This window comes from Megalobrama amblycephala, linkage group LG11, assembly GCF_018812025.1.
Source record: "Megalobrama amblycephala isolate DHTTF-2021 linkage group LG11, ASM1881202v1, whole genome shotgun sequence".
NCBI lineage: Eukaryota > Metazoa > Chordata > Actinopteri > Cypriniformes > Xenocyprididae > Megalobrama > Megalobrama amblycephala.
Window position 1 is genome coordinate 1,224,792 of NC_063054.1, and position 17,271 is coordinate 1,242,062.

The 17,271-nt window shown below is 36.8% G+C and overlaps 1 protein-coding gene across 1 annotated transcript; it reads left to right on the forward strand.

Annotated features, from left to right (window-relative positions):
- The first annotated feature begins 6,624 nt into the window (after positions 1-6,624).
- Positions 6,625-15,330, forward strand: akirin2 (akirin 2). The gene is made up of 5 exons (XM_048208248.1): positions 6,625-7,104; positions 10,609-10,755; positions 12,471-12,620; positions 14,477-14,548; positions 14,633-15,330. The coding sequence occupies exons 1-5, from the start codon at positions 6,927-6,929 to the stop codon at positions 14,641-14,643; spliced, it is 558 nt and encodes a 185-aa protein (XP_048064205.1). The 5' UTR covers positions 6,625-6,926; the 3' UTR covers positions 14,644-15,330.
- The last annotated feature ends 1,941 nt before the right edge of the window (positions 15,331-17,271 follow it).

A 17,271-nucleotide genomic window follows, 5' to 3' on the forward strand; every position in this document is an offset into this window, starting at 1 on the left:
AATGGATGGTTATCAAAACGTTATGTTTGTGCTGCATTATGTAAGATTTTTGCAGTAAAAACCACTAGGACATATATTTTGTTCACTCGAGTATTTACAATACCCCAAATGTTTGCAACTATTTGTAAATATTGAGAAAATTGCAATTTTAACCAAAGCTCCGGGACGTTTGAGGAGTCGCCTGTCAATTGACCCTTTGTCGGGAGTTTGATTGACAAGCGATCAGTCATAACGCCAAATCCGACATTTTGTCCGACAAAGCAGTCAGGAGTTTGAAGATTAATGAATGATCTTCAAACCTCGGTGGACTTTAACTTGAAAAATGGTGTGTAGCTTACTGATGTCTTTCCGCGTTTTAAACGACATTCCTTCTGATGTTCATTCATGTTTATTTGATGCTATTAATGAACTAGTAGGAAGAGATGATCGGTTCACGAGCCGCTTGAGCTGAGGAGGTACAGTGATCTGTCACAACACATTAAAGAGTTTTTATTGTTAGAATTTCTTAAAAAGATTTTTAAATGAATTTTTGAAAGCTGGGACTTTGTTTAATATCATAAGTAACCTGCTCTGTCTTGTCTATCAACGTGTTGTCAGTGTCCTCTTTGCTCTGCGATGTATTTTTCACTCTGTGTGGCGAGACAGTGCCATGGCTTGTCGGACAAAGCAACAGTAACTAAGGGGGGCGGGTCTTTGCGAAGGGTCGATTACATCATACCCGCGTTACCCTCAGTTTCCGGTTTTATTTTGTAGAAACCATGGAAACACCAAAGTCGCTTTAATATATTACATTTTAATAGACAAGGGAACAACTGTTTGGTTACGTTTATAGACAGAAAACTAATAGTTATATAGTTCAACACATTTTTTGTTTAAATAATGTTCTGGATTTTTTTTGCGAGTACCATGCTTTACCCTGCCTCAGAGAAAAACACTATTTTGTCAAGTAGCTAACATAGCATAATCAGATGCAGCTTTATTTTTAGTAACAGTAATACAGGATTTTCTCCATCATAAAATACGTTTTAAAATGAATTCGCTGAGTGAACGCACAGAGTAACGTTATAACAATTTTCAACACTCTCAAATCTAATATGATAAACAGAGCTGCGTTACCTTATACTCATGACCAGAAAAGTGAAAGCAGCGCCGGCGACTGTGCCATAATAAAAGTCCAGCTGCTCGTGAGGCGTGTGTTGATCAATCGCTCCAGCTCCTCGTTCAGCTCGCTCCTGCTCTGCTTCATACTACAGTTAATACAGTTACAGTTAATAATCGTATCCATGAACATGATTTCTTCCCGAGTCCTATCCCGATTGTTTCCACTGGCTGTGAGGTGAAGACCACATGTCCCAAGATTCCGCACTCAAACTTGGCATCATCAAGCTACGCCTTTGTTTTGAATAGGCCTCTAGCAGACAGAAATCTTACATATTGCACCTTTAAGCAAACCGCGAAAGTTGAGTGATTAACTAGTTATTTATCAGCTGTCCCGCACATATTTGACATGGTACAATATGTAAAATTAAAATAACTGGCAAAATCATTCATTATAATTCTCTACAGACTTATTTTCTGCTCAATGATCTACAGATTATTATACAGATACAGATCAGTGTTTCCGCCAGCACGTTTCAAATCAAGACGCCTTCCAACGTAACAACTTGGCAACTTGTGTATCATCTAGAATTGAGAGTTCCTCACTATACGTCATTCTTGTGCTCTGAACTCATAATTACAATATTTCCGACTCCACGTGAAGGGCACATAAGTGTCCAGGAACAAACATGGCAGATACATGCTCCAGCTGACCAGCTGCCATTGAGATGAATGGCAATGCATAAGCTTACTAGACTCAGCACTGCCCTTAATCATTATCTCTTTATCATGGGGAAAAGTGAATCTGATCTTTTTTTCTTTTCTTTTTTCCCCTTCATATACTTTCTTCACACTCTATCCCAGTAGGTGGACATCCCTTATGGACACATTGGCAATAGAATCACCATTGGCTAATATTTTTGTTATTTTGTAACCAGACTTTTGACACACAGAAGCTACGTCTACATTAATCTGGATATATATTTGAAAATGGCGTTTTCATTTCAAAACGCTCTCCATCCACACTAGCGTTTTCAAGCATTTTGCAAAAATTTCTCATCCGCACTGAAACGTTGGAAAACACTAAATTCATCTTACTGCATATGCATAAAACATCATAAAATTTCACTGAGATGATACAGACATAATCAAGTTCTCACGCTACTGGCAGGATAATTTTATTTAGCAAAATATCTCAACATTCACTGATGCGTCCAGGTTGCACTCGGTCACTGTTTGGTCTGAAACACAACTGCCCTCATGTTTTGCCGCAGGACAACAATTGCGAGTAAATTTTCTGTCATCTTTACAGGACTGCGATATGAATAGTGTACAAAAAGCATATCTTTAGCACCAGTGTGAAAGTGAATAGCACATAATAGCGGTATTAAATACCTCCATTTTCACAGTCCACACTACAAAGCAAAAACGGCGTTTTCAAATTTATCCACTTGGGAAAGCGTTTTCAAAAAGCTCAGTTTTCGCAGGACAAAAACGCCATCTCAGTGTGAACAGAAGGCCAAAACGTAGAGAAAAAGATGAGTATACACAAAGATCCTTGGCGTTACGTGGCCTTCATGCTGCATATTTTGAAGGATACATCAAGTGTATTCTTTGTGTCCTCTAGTCAAACGCAATTCTTTGCTCACATTCCAATCCATGGTAAAAAGGGCTGAAAATGAAAATGAGAAAATGTGCCTCCAACTGTAAGCTCAAATAAAGGGGTGAATTCAGGTTGATTGGGACACTTTTTCCCAGTCATCTCAATGACAAAAAAAGAGTCTCAATCAACCTGAATTCACCCCTACCTAGATAAGCATCATAACCTTGTGAGGTTAATAGTATCAGCAAAAGGTCTGAGGCCCACCTGATCCTGAGAACTACAGAAAGTTCAGCAGAAGTTGAACAGTTTGATTCTTATCAAGAATGAACCGAGGCCCTGTTCACACCAGAGCCGTTTCCTCTGAGGAGGCGAGGGAGGCAGTGCCTCCTCAAAAAGACTAGATGAGGAAATAATCCATATTACAAACATAAAGATATGCAAATATTACAAAATGTGACAGTAAAAAGTGTGTAAATCAGTAGTTTTTCTAAAGTAACACTGTCCAACAGCGACACACAGAGGTAAAGTTACAGTGGGAGGCAGTGTCTCTCTTGCCTCCCCTGAGCCTATTGAGTTTTAACACACACCCTAAAGCTTGCAGTGGGTTTGTGTGAGGTGTTATTGAAAATGAATGGGGGAAAGTCATGTGAGAGGAGGCAATGCCTCCAGCATGCTATGAATGGATGTGATTGGATTTGATTGGTTTGTGCAATAAATCCCGGCTCTTGTTTTGTGCGTGTTCGTAAATTAGTCCAAATTAACAAAATGATGATAGTTAATGATGTTAATAGACCTTATTCAGAGCAGCATCATGACAGGTATGAAAGTGAGGCTGTGAGGGATAGATTCATATCTGTTTATAAGCTCCTAGATCACTTATAATTTTCCACAGCTCATGTTGTCTGAAGTTTTCTGTCTACATAAATTTTTTGCAGTGTTTCGTCAGCAGAACAATCCAAAAACACATTATAAAACAGTACAACCCAATGAAGAGATGTATCCCTCACAGCCTCACTTTCATTCCCTTCAAAATCAAAGATGGTGCTGCTATGAATAAGGTCTAAAGGCAAGACTCTTTAAAAAGTAAGTACACAACTGACCCAGTTAGATATCACTGCTTTGTGTCACGTCAAAATCAAAAATGAAATGGCCTGAAAACATGATGACTGTGGGGTTTTAGTGAGCAAGCAGCATTGGTGAAATTAAAGATACATCTTCATGTCTGTTCCAGTGTTTACTGAGCTTTGATGACTGATGAAATAAGTTGACTATTAAAAGGAACAGCTGAACATCAGTTCACAAATAAAATGTATTGTTTAAATTGTTACTGCCTTGAGTTATTATTTTGGAATAAAACTCGAAATTTTTGTTTTTTTAGGCATTTGATTTAATATATATATATATATATATATATATATATATAACATTAAGTGACGACTTTGTCTCCTCATTAATGAACACCACCGTCAATTCAAAAACATACGTTTTCGTCAATCCAAATCAGAAGTGGACGACCCGTAAATAGGCATAAATGGTGGAGCTTGACCACTTCCAGAGGTAGTCCAAACCACGTTCAACCAGATTGCTTTCGTAGAGTAGTGGCTGAATGTGTCTCGGGCTGACCACTTGTGATCAGATCACTGAAAACGCATCTTAATACCAGGTTGGAAACAGCATCATTTATCTGTTTTCATCCTGAATAAACACAAGAAGAATCAACTTAAGGACTATATATACTATATGAAGAGCAGTATATGAAATGTGTACGTCTGAATTCACAGTATTCATAAAACAGTAGGTGAAAAGTACCAGATGACCTACTTCTGCTGATGTTTTAAAGTGTGAATCCAATGGACTCTTTACTATCCCATGAGGCCACAGGAGAGGAGCTGTGAATGGTGCGGACTATTTAAAGCTCTGTGTGTTTATTAAAGGAATTTTAGATTGAGAGTTTCTGATTTATGTAACCTTAAAATAATCTGTCTGTGTTTTCATGGATCATTCACCCAGAAATTATCATTCTGTCATCTTTTACTCACCCTCATGTCTTTCAAACCTGTATGACCTTCTTTCTTCTGTGGAACATAAAGAATGTATTGAGAGAAATGTCTATACAATGGAAATCAATGGTCACAAAAACTGTTTGGTTATCAGCATTCTTCAACAAATCTTCTTTTGTGTTCCAGAGAAAAAAAGAAAGTCATACAATTTTGGAACAACATGAGTAAATGGTTACAGAATGACCATTTTTGGGCAAACAAACCCTTGGATGAAAGAAAACTAATATGTGACCCTATTTTTGTAGCAATAGCCAACAATACATTTGTATGGGTCAAATTTATCGATTTTTCTTTTATGCCAAAAATCATTAGGATATTAAAGGATTAGTCCACTTTTAAATACATTTTTCCTGATAATTTACTCACACCCATATCATCCAAAATGTTCATGTCTTTCTTTCTTCGGTCGAAAAGAAATGAAGGTTTTTGATGAAAACATTCCAGGATTATTCTCCTTTAGTGGACTTCAGTGGCCTCCAGACGGTTGAAGGTCAAAATTACAGTTTCAGTGCAGCTTCAAAGAGCTTTAAACGATACCAGACGAAATAAATACTAGAGAAAACTGTATATGCTTTATACTGTATATGATTGTATGCACGTGCTTCCACTTTCCGTATTCTTCAAAAAGTTTACGCTGTATGTCCTACGCCTTCCCTATTCTACTTACAGAACGAACACGGCGGCAGTTACGGTTTATTTCTTAAGTATAATAAGGAAGTTTCGGAAAAGCGGAAGCAAGTGCAATGCAATCATTTGTGTTTATAAAGCATATACAGTTGTATTTTTTTCCAAAAATGACCGATTGTTTCGCTAGATAAGACCCTTATTCCTCATCTGGTATCATTTAAAGCTCTTTGAAGCTGCACTGAAACTGTAATTTTGACCTTCAACCGAGGCCAGTGAAGTCCATTATAAGGAGAAAAATCCTGGAATGTTTTCATCAAAAACCTTCATTTCTTTTTGACAGAAGAAAGAAAGACATAAACATCTTGGATGACATGGGGGTGAGTAAATTAACAAGAACATTTTATTTGAAAGTGGACTAAACCTTTATGTAAAATCATGTTCCATGAAGATATTTTGTAAATTATCTTACCGTAAATATATCAAAAATGCATTTTTGTGAGTGGATATGCATTGCTAAGGACTTCATTTGGACAACTTTAAAGGTGATTTTCACAATATTTTGATTTTTTGCACCCTCAGATTCCAGATTTTCAAATAGTTTTATCTCGGCCAAATATTATCCTATCTTAACAAACCACACATCAATAGAAAGCTATTTTTTCAGTTTTCAGATGATGTATAAATCTCAATAAAAAAAAAAAAAATGACCCTTACGATTGGTTTTGTGGTCCAGGGTCACATATATGTGTATGATGATGGATGTGTGATGAAAACATGCTGAATATTAAGAACGGTCCAGTCAAAGAAATTAATGTAGTGGACTTTTAAAAAATATATATATTATAATGGCAAGTAGATCAGTGTTTGAATCTGTTCCATTGTTGTATTACTAAAGTAAGTGTTTCAATTTGTAATCTTCACTCAGTTTGATCAATTTCACATCAATTAAACGTTAGCATGTTCAAAGTTCAGAGTTTGACGTATTAATAGACATGATGTTTGAGTCCGTCAGGCGGATATTTAGGGGCTTTTTTCAAATCCACAAACAATCCAAAACCACCAATGGGCGACTTCACTCGGAGAGAAATGCGAACAGGGTGTTCTGGGATATGTAGTTGTCATTTCAAGCCTTGACAGGAAACGAGTGTGAGGAAGAATCTTGCATAAACTACAAGTACCGGCTTCGCAGGAAACCCTCCGCGCATGCGTAGAGAAGCAGCGTCGTCAAATGTTTTGTTTCCACGCCATATTTGTTAGCCGGCTAGCGCTCGCTCCAGAGGCGTCGGACGGGATCTCGGCACAATCCGAAATCATCGGTGCTTTCATGAGGAGTATCGACTCCACAACTACATCATTCGGTGAATACACGCGTCTGTGTTTCCTTAGTCCATGTTTTGGCCTGAAGGTCAGCGCAGATTTTGAATAAAAGCGAAGCGACTGAGTCGTGTTCCCTTGAGATCAGAGCAGGACCGTGACTAGCAGGGGCTCTCGCTGTTCGAGCGGATTATTTCTTTGACCAAACACAATCTTTCGATAAAATGGCCTGTGGAGCCACTCTTAAAAGGACTATGGATTTCGATCCTCTGATGAACCCGGCGTCTCCGAAGAGGAGGAGATGCGCGCCCATGTCCCCGTCCAGCTCCAGCGCGTCCCCGCAGAAGTACCTGCGCATGGAGCCGTCGCCCTTCGGCAGAGTATCTTCAGCCCTCACCACAGGTCAGTCCAGCTCCTCTCCATCAAACACTCGAGAATATATGAGTGTACTCGGGTGAAATCACGCTAAACTGTCTGGACGGAGGTGTCTGTGATCTGGCGACATCAAACACTCGACTGAATACAGCCAGCTGTGTCCGTGTGAAGCTCTTTATCGCAGAAACTCTCTGTGTTGGAACATCAAATATGATATAAAAGTTGTTTCTTTTCGAAGTGGGCCAGGAATGCTGCACACAGACGGTTATGAAGTCTGAGGCTTCGGATCTCGCAAGGCTTTTGTTATTTGCCACGATTATCGACCGTGTTTATGAAGTACATTAAAGTATTTTGTTTTTAAATATTTATCATCGGTGTAGTAGCGTTATTGTTTGTGATATTGATCAGGGTTTGTGTGTTCGTCATGGACTGGAAGTGATGTCAAACTGTCTTTTCCTGCTGGTGGGTCTGATTATGACAGGGTGACTTTTGTTTTGTTTGTTTTGAGAAGCACATTCGCTTTACCTGATGTGCAGTAGGCGAGAAATCGCATCAGTGTTAGTATTTGTAAACAGCAGATTTAGTGCAACAGTTGGTTTCCGGAAGTAAAAATGCTTTTAAAGTCCGCATGAAACGGAAGTTGCGCTCCCCTTTTCTTCCCTATTGTGACGTATATCCGAGTGAAACAAAAAAGTAGGGCGGGGCTTGATTTTGTCTGTGGGGAATTGATTGGATGGTTGTGATTTGCTATTGGTGGATCTCATGTGAGTGACAGGTTGCCCCACCCCCGCGCCAGTAAACACGTCATCAGAGAAGAATGTCTGCAAGAGGGAGGGGAGGTCATTTTGATTCAACCTGATATAAATATATACACAATGCTTCCCACAGGTTTGAAATATACTTGCGGTGGTGCCCACGGCACAAAAATGTTTCTGCTACATGTGACAAACAAATAATGTGATTTTTAACAGTATTTTTATTTATTGAAGTAAATTTTAATTACATAGCATACTATTACATTAAATTACATACTAATATTATGCATTCTAAATTATGCAAAATTACAGCATTTAAATGGTTCTCCTTTTCCTATGTTCTCCTTGCTGTCATATATTGTCTCTCTCAGTGAATGGGACACAGATTTTACTATTAAAATTTATGTAAATAATAATATGCGTGTCAAATAATGTTCTTAGTCTTTTCTTCCTGTGGGGGAGACTACAATAATTTACTATGAATTAAATGGAAATCAAATTTAATACAATTTATTTTGTAACCAAAATACCAATAACTTAGCGTGTGACTTTTAATTATAAACAAGCCCGAAATACACCAGGACTCTTATTTTGAAATGTCTGTACTATTGCAGGCTGATCCTTCAGATTCTTACAACCGTCTAAAACATTTTATATAAAGGCCATAAAGTAGACATTGTAATAATTCATCAACTTGAGTTCATTAGCAATCGCTTGGCATAAATCTGCGCTTTTCATTGATTGAGAATCACTTTGAAGCGCTGTTGCATGAGCCTGTAGAACGTGCAACAGCGCCGCCTTGTGACTTTGCAAAATGCAGCGCCCGTGGGAATGTCAGCGGGAGTAAACAGTTCTGACGCACACGTAACGAGCATTTACGAAACGAGTTAATCGATCGCGGATGGTTTCGTAATCTTGGGCGGATATAAAAGTATAGGATAAAAAACAATAAAAAAAAGAAATGTGTCTCCAAATATACCTGGGCGGCCTGCCCAAGTAAAGTCTATGCGTGGGAAGCACTGTATATATGAGGTTGCATTAGGATAAATATTGCAATATTACATTAAAAAACCAAGAACTGTGTATTTTTGTTCTAAAATTATTTTACATTTTTCCATAGGGGAATTTTTTTTAACAACTTGGAGACCTACTGTGAGCTACGAGTGCTTTTGATGAAGCCATTTGCCCACATTAGTATTTTAAATTGTTTGTTAAATAACTGTGTTCAACAGTGGAATTCCATGTGAAACACATTACCCATAATTCTGCAGAAATCTACACCAAATCACAGAATAAAAACAAGCAAATTGGGGGAAAAGGAGCTCTCCCTGTGCTGTTAAATTATGTAATATGCATATTTTGCAATAAATAGAAAATCTATTGTTTCTGTCTGTTATATAGGCTAAACTTTTTTTTTTTTATATAGGGTGTGCAATATCACAGTTCAAGTTTGAGTGATTAAATTGTCTACACGATCTGCATTTGAAGAGAGATCATAATATCATGCTTCAGCTCACATTCTGTTGGTTGGCTTCCCCGTCCCAACATACTGTACAACGTCCCAACAACTTTAGCAACGCAGCAGTAGGGTTACGCACGCGTGACATTGTAGTTATTCACAATCACAAAAGTTTATTATTTGCATGCATTTTAAAGTCTTGCCAATTAAACAGTTTATTCACGCTCTGTTCTGTGAGCAACACACACACTAAAAGTCTGTCAAACAGCATGCAAGTACTGAATTAAGTTATGTTTTGTGTCTTATTGTGCTGAAACTAGGGTTGTGCAATTAATTGTAATTGATTTTTGAATGCGATGATTATGAAAACAAGATAATTAATGTCAAAAGTTTGTCGCATTTCATCCAGCGGACATTCCTTTTCTTCACAGCGTGCGCTTTCATTCCTCCCTAAAAGCCCAAACTAAACATCCAAATCAGCCGAATAAGTGCGTGATGTAAAATGCAGTCTGCTGTTGCTAATCTGTGGGACGTGTTTGATATTAACCAGTGTTTATTAAAGGATTAGTTCAGAATTAAAATTTCCTGATAATTTACTCCCTCCATGTCATCCAAGATGTTCATGTCTTTCTTTCTTCAGTGGAAAAGAAATGAAGGTTTTTGAGGAAAACATTCCAGGATTTTTCTCCATATAGTGGACTTCACTGGGGTTCAACGAGTTGAAGGTCCAAATGTCAGTTTCAGTGCAGCTTCAAAGAGCTCTACATGATCCCAGACGAGGAATAAGAGTCTTATCTAGAGAAACCATCGGACATTTTATAAAAAAAAAAAAAAAATTATATACTTTTTAACCACAAATGCTCATCTTGCACTGCTCTGTGATGCGCCACGCATGACGTAATCATGTTGGAAAGGTCACGCGTGATGTAGGTGGAAGTACCAGAAAACTCAATTTCAAAAATTTTCTCATCCAACATCGTTGTTTTACCTTTTTTTTGTAAAGGTCGTTTGACTTGGTCTTTACATGTTCGCTTTGTAAACACTGGATCGGTACTTCCACCTACGTCACATGTGTTTTGAGGTCCAGAAAAGTAGTTCTGTTCAGTCGGTTGAGGTTAGACGCGAGTAAAAAAACATGAACACACTGGGGAGCCGCTTTATAGTACAAACATAAGTTGTGGCTTTCTGCAAACTGGTATGAATGATACAGAAAGATTCAACAAGTTGAAAATTGTGAACGTATATCTCTCACCGCTGCTTCTGATCATGTTCTCGAGTCACTGTAGGATTTCTGAATGCTTTTCTTCACTCTTACAGAGCAAATCCTGAGCAACATCAAGCAGGAGTACAAGCGCATGCAGAAGAGGAGACATCTGGAGAGCAGCTTCCAGCAGAGCGACTCCGGCTGTGGCCTCGACTCTCAGCCGCACGCCTCCATCAGCAGCAGCACAGCCGCACTGCCAGGTACTGCAGCGTCCCGCAGAAAACCCCTGGGTCCTGCTGCTCTGTAACTTACTCCACATGCATACGCTCAGGCTGCAAGCCATTCAGATACTGGCCTCGCCACCATCTTGCTTGAAATCACGTTCAGTCTGTGTGCTGGCATCAGTTGCTCTGAAGCGGTCACTGCTAGATGACATCGGCCGGCCCTAATTTGATCCAAACTTTTAAGCAAGCAACATATTGCAAATGTAGATCCATTAGAGCTGCCTGATTATTCGTTAAAAGATTCAAACACTCACATGATCTTATACTTAAATGACAGCGATTTGCCTCTATTAAAGCTTAGACAAGTATGATCACAGCCAACATCTGAGTCAGAGAGAGTCATTGTCGTGTATAGATATGAAACGGTATCATTATTTCTGTCTTACAATAATTCATGTTATCACAGAAGTACTGGGATAAAAGTTTATAGTTCAGATATAAACACTGATGTCTACAGTAGTGATAAAAATAGAGTAAATCACCTTTTGAAAGCAACTTGACGCTTCAAATAAAGATTGTAATAGTGTTACACCATTAGGTGGAGACAAGTGACTGTTCATACTGTCATTGAATCATTCATTCAAGAGATTAATTCCAAAATTGATTCATCAATTCATCCAGTAATGAAACAAGTGAAGTCTTTATGAGTGAGTCACTGAATCATTATTCTCTGATTTTTTTTTTTTTTTAATTAAATAAATCAAATTAGAAAGCGCCATGAAGCAGGTTGTCTGAAGTAATCCAGTAATCTTTTTAGTGGTTGGTAGTTTAATTTGTTAAAAAATAAAAACAAACCTAACCAAGTAAATAACCAAATCGATTCTTAAATGTTTGATTCAGAATCATTGAAGAAAGAATCACAATTCATCTGATATCAAATCCATTACAAAATGATGTCACTTCCTGGAGAAAGATGTCATAGAGGAACTGACTTTTGATATTTGAAGTATTAGGAAAAACCCTAAAAGGCTGTGAAGTGATATAAGGACCTATAAATTCATCGTTTTGTTGAAACTAGAGATGCACTGATGTACTTGCCACTGATATATTTATAATTTTGATCAATTTAAAGCCATATGTTATTGACTATAGCATGACAAACAGATCAATATAGTTTATTTATTAACTTTGTGGAGGCACTGAGTTGTGTAATGTCTTTGTTTACAACATAACATTAACATTTCTTTAATAATGTTAACAGAATTGAAGGTTGTCTTGTTTGTATTTTTTTTATGATGTTAAATGGATCCAATCTATGTTCAATGAATTTTTTTGATGATGCAGCAATGAGCTAGCTAGTAGTAATACTTTGAACTTTGCTAATTTAAAACATGATCAAAACATTAATCTATTTTTATGACAAATTCAAATAAGTGAACAAGTTACAAACACTGCTAATGGCCAATAGTTATTAAAATTGCCAAAACTAAAATCCTACTAGTGTATCCCTTAACCTTTTGATTCAAGACGGGGAAAAACAAATGAAAATAGCTGGAATATTTCTTATTGTCTGTTTTTCCTAATTTAAGGCTAATGTTATTTTCATCATTAAAAACTATATCAATATTTTATCCAGTATACAGTGAATGGCTCATGATGAGGAATAAAGTGTGGATTGAGCGGCCGTCATTCGTAAACGGCCCTGTTTTCTCCGGCTGGACTGACTGACGCAGGCGCTCTCTCTCCCGCAGGCGTCTCCTCTGGATCGGCGTCCCCCTCCAGACGGGAGCAGCCGTTGTTCACGCTGAAGCAGGTGGGAATGATCTGTGAGCGTCTGCTGAAGGAGCGCGAGGAGAAGGTCCGGGAAGAGTACGACGAGATCCTGACAACCAAACTTGCAGGTATCAGCTGTTTAAAAAAATATTTTCATTCCCTCGTAATAATACATCCACAGTTTCAGGGCTTGACGCTTGCTTTTCCCCCAAGGATCACATGCTCTTAAAGGGATAGTTCACCCAAAAATGAAAATTATCCCATGATTTACTCACCCTCAAGCCATCCTTGGTGTATATGACTATCTTCTTTCAAACACAGAGTTATATTAAAAAATATCCTGTCTCTTCCAAGCTTTATAATAGTTGTTTGAAGCCCAAAAAATTCATTCATCCATCATAAAAATAATCCATACGGCTCCAGGGGGTTAATGAAGGCCTTTTGAAGTGAATCGATGGGTTTGTGCAAGAAAAATATACATATTTAAAAATTTATGAATTCAAATAACTAGCTTCTGGCGGACGGCCGTACACATACTCCGCAAGACGACTTTGTGCCACAAGAGTAACCCTTGACACAATGTGTGACGCACGCAGGATTTAGGAGTATCATAAGTTTCAACGCCTCTCACAGTTCAAACAAATAGGGCTGTGCATCAAACTCGAGCTCCTCTTATATTGAATCCTCCAACATTTCACTTTAAAATATCTTATTTTAGACTTCTAATTCATGACGGTGTTTTGTTTTGCACTTCTGCGTTTGTCATGCGTCGGGTCAGAGGTCACTCTTTGCTGCAAATCGTTGTGTACGTGCATCTGCCGGAAGCTAGTTAAAGGATTGTTCAATGATTAATCTTGATTAATCGCATGCAAAATAAAAGTTTGTTTACATAATGTGTGTACTGTGTATATTTTGTATTTATAAACACAAATACATATATATATATATATATATATATATATATATATATATATATATATATATATATATATATATATTTATGAAAAACATAAATATAAAAATCAATAAATGTTTATATACAATTTAAATTATATATAATTATATACATGAAAATATTTAAATATGTGTATATGTCTGTGTATATGCATAATGTAAACACAAACTTTTATTTTGCTTGTGATTAATCGTTTAACAGCCCAATTATTATTATAGTTTATAAAGTTTTTAATATGGATATTTTACTTGCAAAAACCCAAACTTGCAGGTTTCAGCTGTCTAAAAAAATAAAAAGATATGATAATAAGAAAAAATAAGAATACATCCACAGTTTCAGGGCTTGATTTCTTTTTTTCTCTCTTCAAGTTGAAGAATTTAAGAACACATTAAAAAACTTGAGAGGCGAAAATAAGGAATTTACAAGCAAAATTATTTGAGTACAGAGTACATTGATTTAAAAATATTTCTGCTTCAAACTGAATTTAATAGTTTACAGGCCTAATAAACAGATTAATGTGCCAATACTAGTTTGCATATATATATATATATATATATATATATATATATATATATATATATATATATATATATATATATATATATATATATATATATATATGAGAGAGAAAATGTGTTAAATATTCTTAGTCTTGAAGTTTGTTGAATTAAATGCCAGATGTGGTTTGTGTAACCAAAGATGCATAATATGTGACATTATGTCTGAAGCCTGAAATACACAGGACTCTTATTTTGAAATGATTTCGCTTTACTACTGCCGCTGTTCATTAAAACAGATGATCTTACCTCCATCTACAACATATTTAAAATAGAAACACCATGACACAAATATTGTCATAATTCATCAACATTAGATCAAAACAAACGCTTGGCATAAATGTGTTATTCAGTGATTCTGACCTGCTCTGAAACATGCAGCGCTCACATTTTCAGCCATGGCGAAACCCACAAGCGATCTCCTGTGCATGTGTTTGTTTGTGCGTGACGGAGTTGTCTCTTGTCTTTCCAGAACAGTACGATGCTTTCGTGAAGTTCACCCATGACCAGCTGATGAGGCGGTTTGGAGAGCAGCCTGCCAGCTGTAAGTGTCCTCTCTCGTCTCATTCAGACGCTTGTTCTCTCTCTGTCTGCCTCACATGCTGATGCTGATGTTGTCGTTGTGCAGATGTGTCCTGAGTGGCCGTGCTGTCGGGCGTCCTCGTGTCCTGTGGTTGGTGCCGTGTCCAGTGGATCTCTGCCTGTGTGAGCTCCTGACACTCAGACCGGCTCCGGCTGGATCTCCAGCAGTGCCAATCGCATCTTTTCCCCCGCTGGGCACAGAGTATGTGTCAGGCTTCTGTCAGTGCGTAACCACTCTCTCTCTCTGCAGCAGCTGAGTGCTTCCTGCCGTCGTCAACGCCCATATATGGACCTTTGCAACTATTATTCAAATCAGTGGCTCTTGTGTCTCTCTTACTGAACCCTGGATATTTATTAGGCTTTGACGATGCCTTTTATACAGTCACCTGTCATTTCATCCTCATTTTTTTTGTTTGATTTTGTAAAATGCCTTTTTATTCATTGCAAATGATGATAAATGTGAGACTGTGTGAAATAAACTTTGGGAGGGTGTATCTCGGAGACTGCTGTTCATAGCTTTGTGTAAATACATCCTGGCTTTCATCTGGAGTTTTCCTGTACAAATCGAATACAGCATTTATTTTGATTAGTCTGTTTTCATGCTTTGTATTTATTTTAATTTTTTATTTCTTTCTGTTTTTTTTTTTTTTTTGCCCCTTTCCTCTGCATTATGGTTTTACTGCTCCTGTAGTTCAAATGACTTTATGTTGGGAAAAGTATACACAAATAAAAATGTTTACATAACTAGTGTTCCTTCTTGCTATTGTTCGTGTACAAGACTCCTAAGTTCATGTGTACTTAAACAAAAATTAAGTACACGTGAACTTAGGAGTCTAAACAAAAATTTAAGGTCTTGAACACTTAACAGTGTCAACTGAGACTAAATTGAGACTAAAGTAGCACATTTAATCACTGCTTGCTGTTGAGACACTCAGATTCTTCATCATGTTTGAAGTGATGATCGCTCCCTCAGATCTTGTATGAGTGCTCTAGAATCAAAAGACTGTTTTTTTTCTAGTTTTTTCTGTAATTCAGCTCTTTTGCCAACTAAGACCCGCCTCCTTTGCTGAAACTCCGCCCTCAAAAGGCATGCCAGCAAAATGATTGACAGGCAGAGAGCAGAAAATCTGATTTGCTGATAAAAACATAACGGAATTCTTCCTAAATACTTCCATTAAACAAGCATTTTCTGTCAAACTGCTTTGTAAAAGCGCTGTACAAATAAACCTGAATCGAATTAGATGTTATGTTCACACACCTACAGTACCGGTCAAAAGTTTGGACATTACTATTTTTTATGTTTTTGAAAGAATCTCTTATGCTTTTCAAGCCTGCATTTATTTGATGAAAACAGGAATATTGTGAAATATTACAATTTAAAAATAATGGTTTTCTAATATACTTTACAATATAACTTATGTGATGCAAAGATGAATTTTCATCAGCATGAATTATCAATGTTGAAAATTTTTGATAATCTATGATACTTTTTTCTTCATTCTTTGATGAATAAAAAGTTTAAAATAAACATTTTGTAACAATATACTCTACTGTTCAAAAGTTTGGGGTCAGTATTTTTTCTGTTTTTAAAAGAAATTAGTACTTTTTTCAACAAGGATGTGTTAAATTGATAAGTTATAATAAAGATTATATTGTTAGAAAATATTTCTATTTTGAATAAATGCTGTTATTTTAACTTTTTATTAATCAATGAATCCTGATAAAAGTATCACAGATTCCAAATATTAAGCAGCACAAATTTTTCCAACACTGATAATAACTGAGTATCAAATCAGTATATTAATAAATCATCATATTAGAATGATTTCTGAAGGATCATGTGACACTGAAGACTGGAGTAATGATGCTGAAAATTCAGGAATAAATTACACTTTATATTCACATAGAAAACAGATATTTTAAACTCTAATAATATTTGTCAATGTTACTGTTTTTTTTAAAAAAATACAGGCTTGACGAGCAGAAGAGACTCTTTCAAAAACATTAAAAATAATGTCCAAACTTTTGGTCGGTACTGTATTTAAAGTGTTTGTACGTTTTAGAAACATTTCTGGTGCGGAAATAAAGTTATAAAAATATAGAATAGCACAATTATAATGATAACGGCACACAGGATATTATTGGGAATTACTTTCAGAGGGATTTTTTCCAGCTGATGAATGATAAAAAAATTGACAGCCAATCAAGCTTGCTTTAAAGAGCATTTAAAGTGACAGATGACAAAACAGCATGCTAATATATATATATATATATATATATATACTAATATATGTATCTGTATAATTATGGTTCTTGGTGTGAATGGGCCTTTACACTTATGATTATGTCAAAAATGGCTGCAAAAAATTCTTATAAATCTCTTTTAATGCTATTTATTACCAAATTTTGGATTCAATCTTTTTATCAACTTGTTTTCTTTCAGTTAGGACAAGTTCAAGGTCAACAAAACATTCGGGGTCCATCTTTGCCAGTTCGGGGTCAGATGCCGGATGAGGGATTCTTCACTGCCTTGTCTTTACTTTGACTTGTTTTCCAGCTTTGAAGGAGCCAACAGCATATGATCATCCCAGCGTTCACATCCGACTGTGTCTTTAGCTTTCCAGCACAGTAGAGGCTCCTCCATCATTCCATTCACTCCACTTGATCCTCATCCTGAAAAACGCT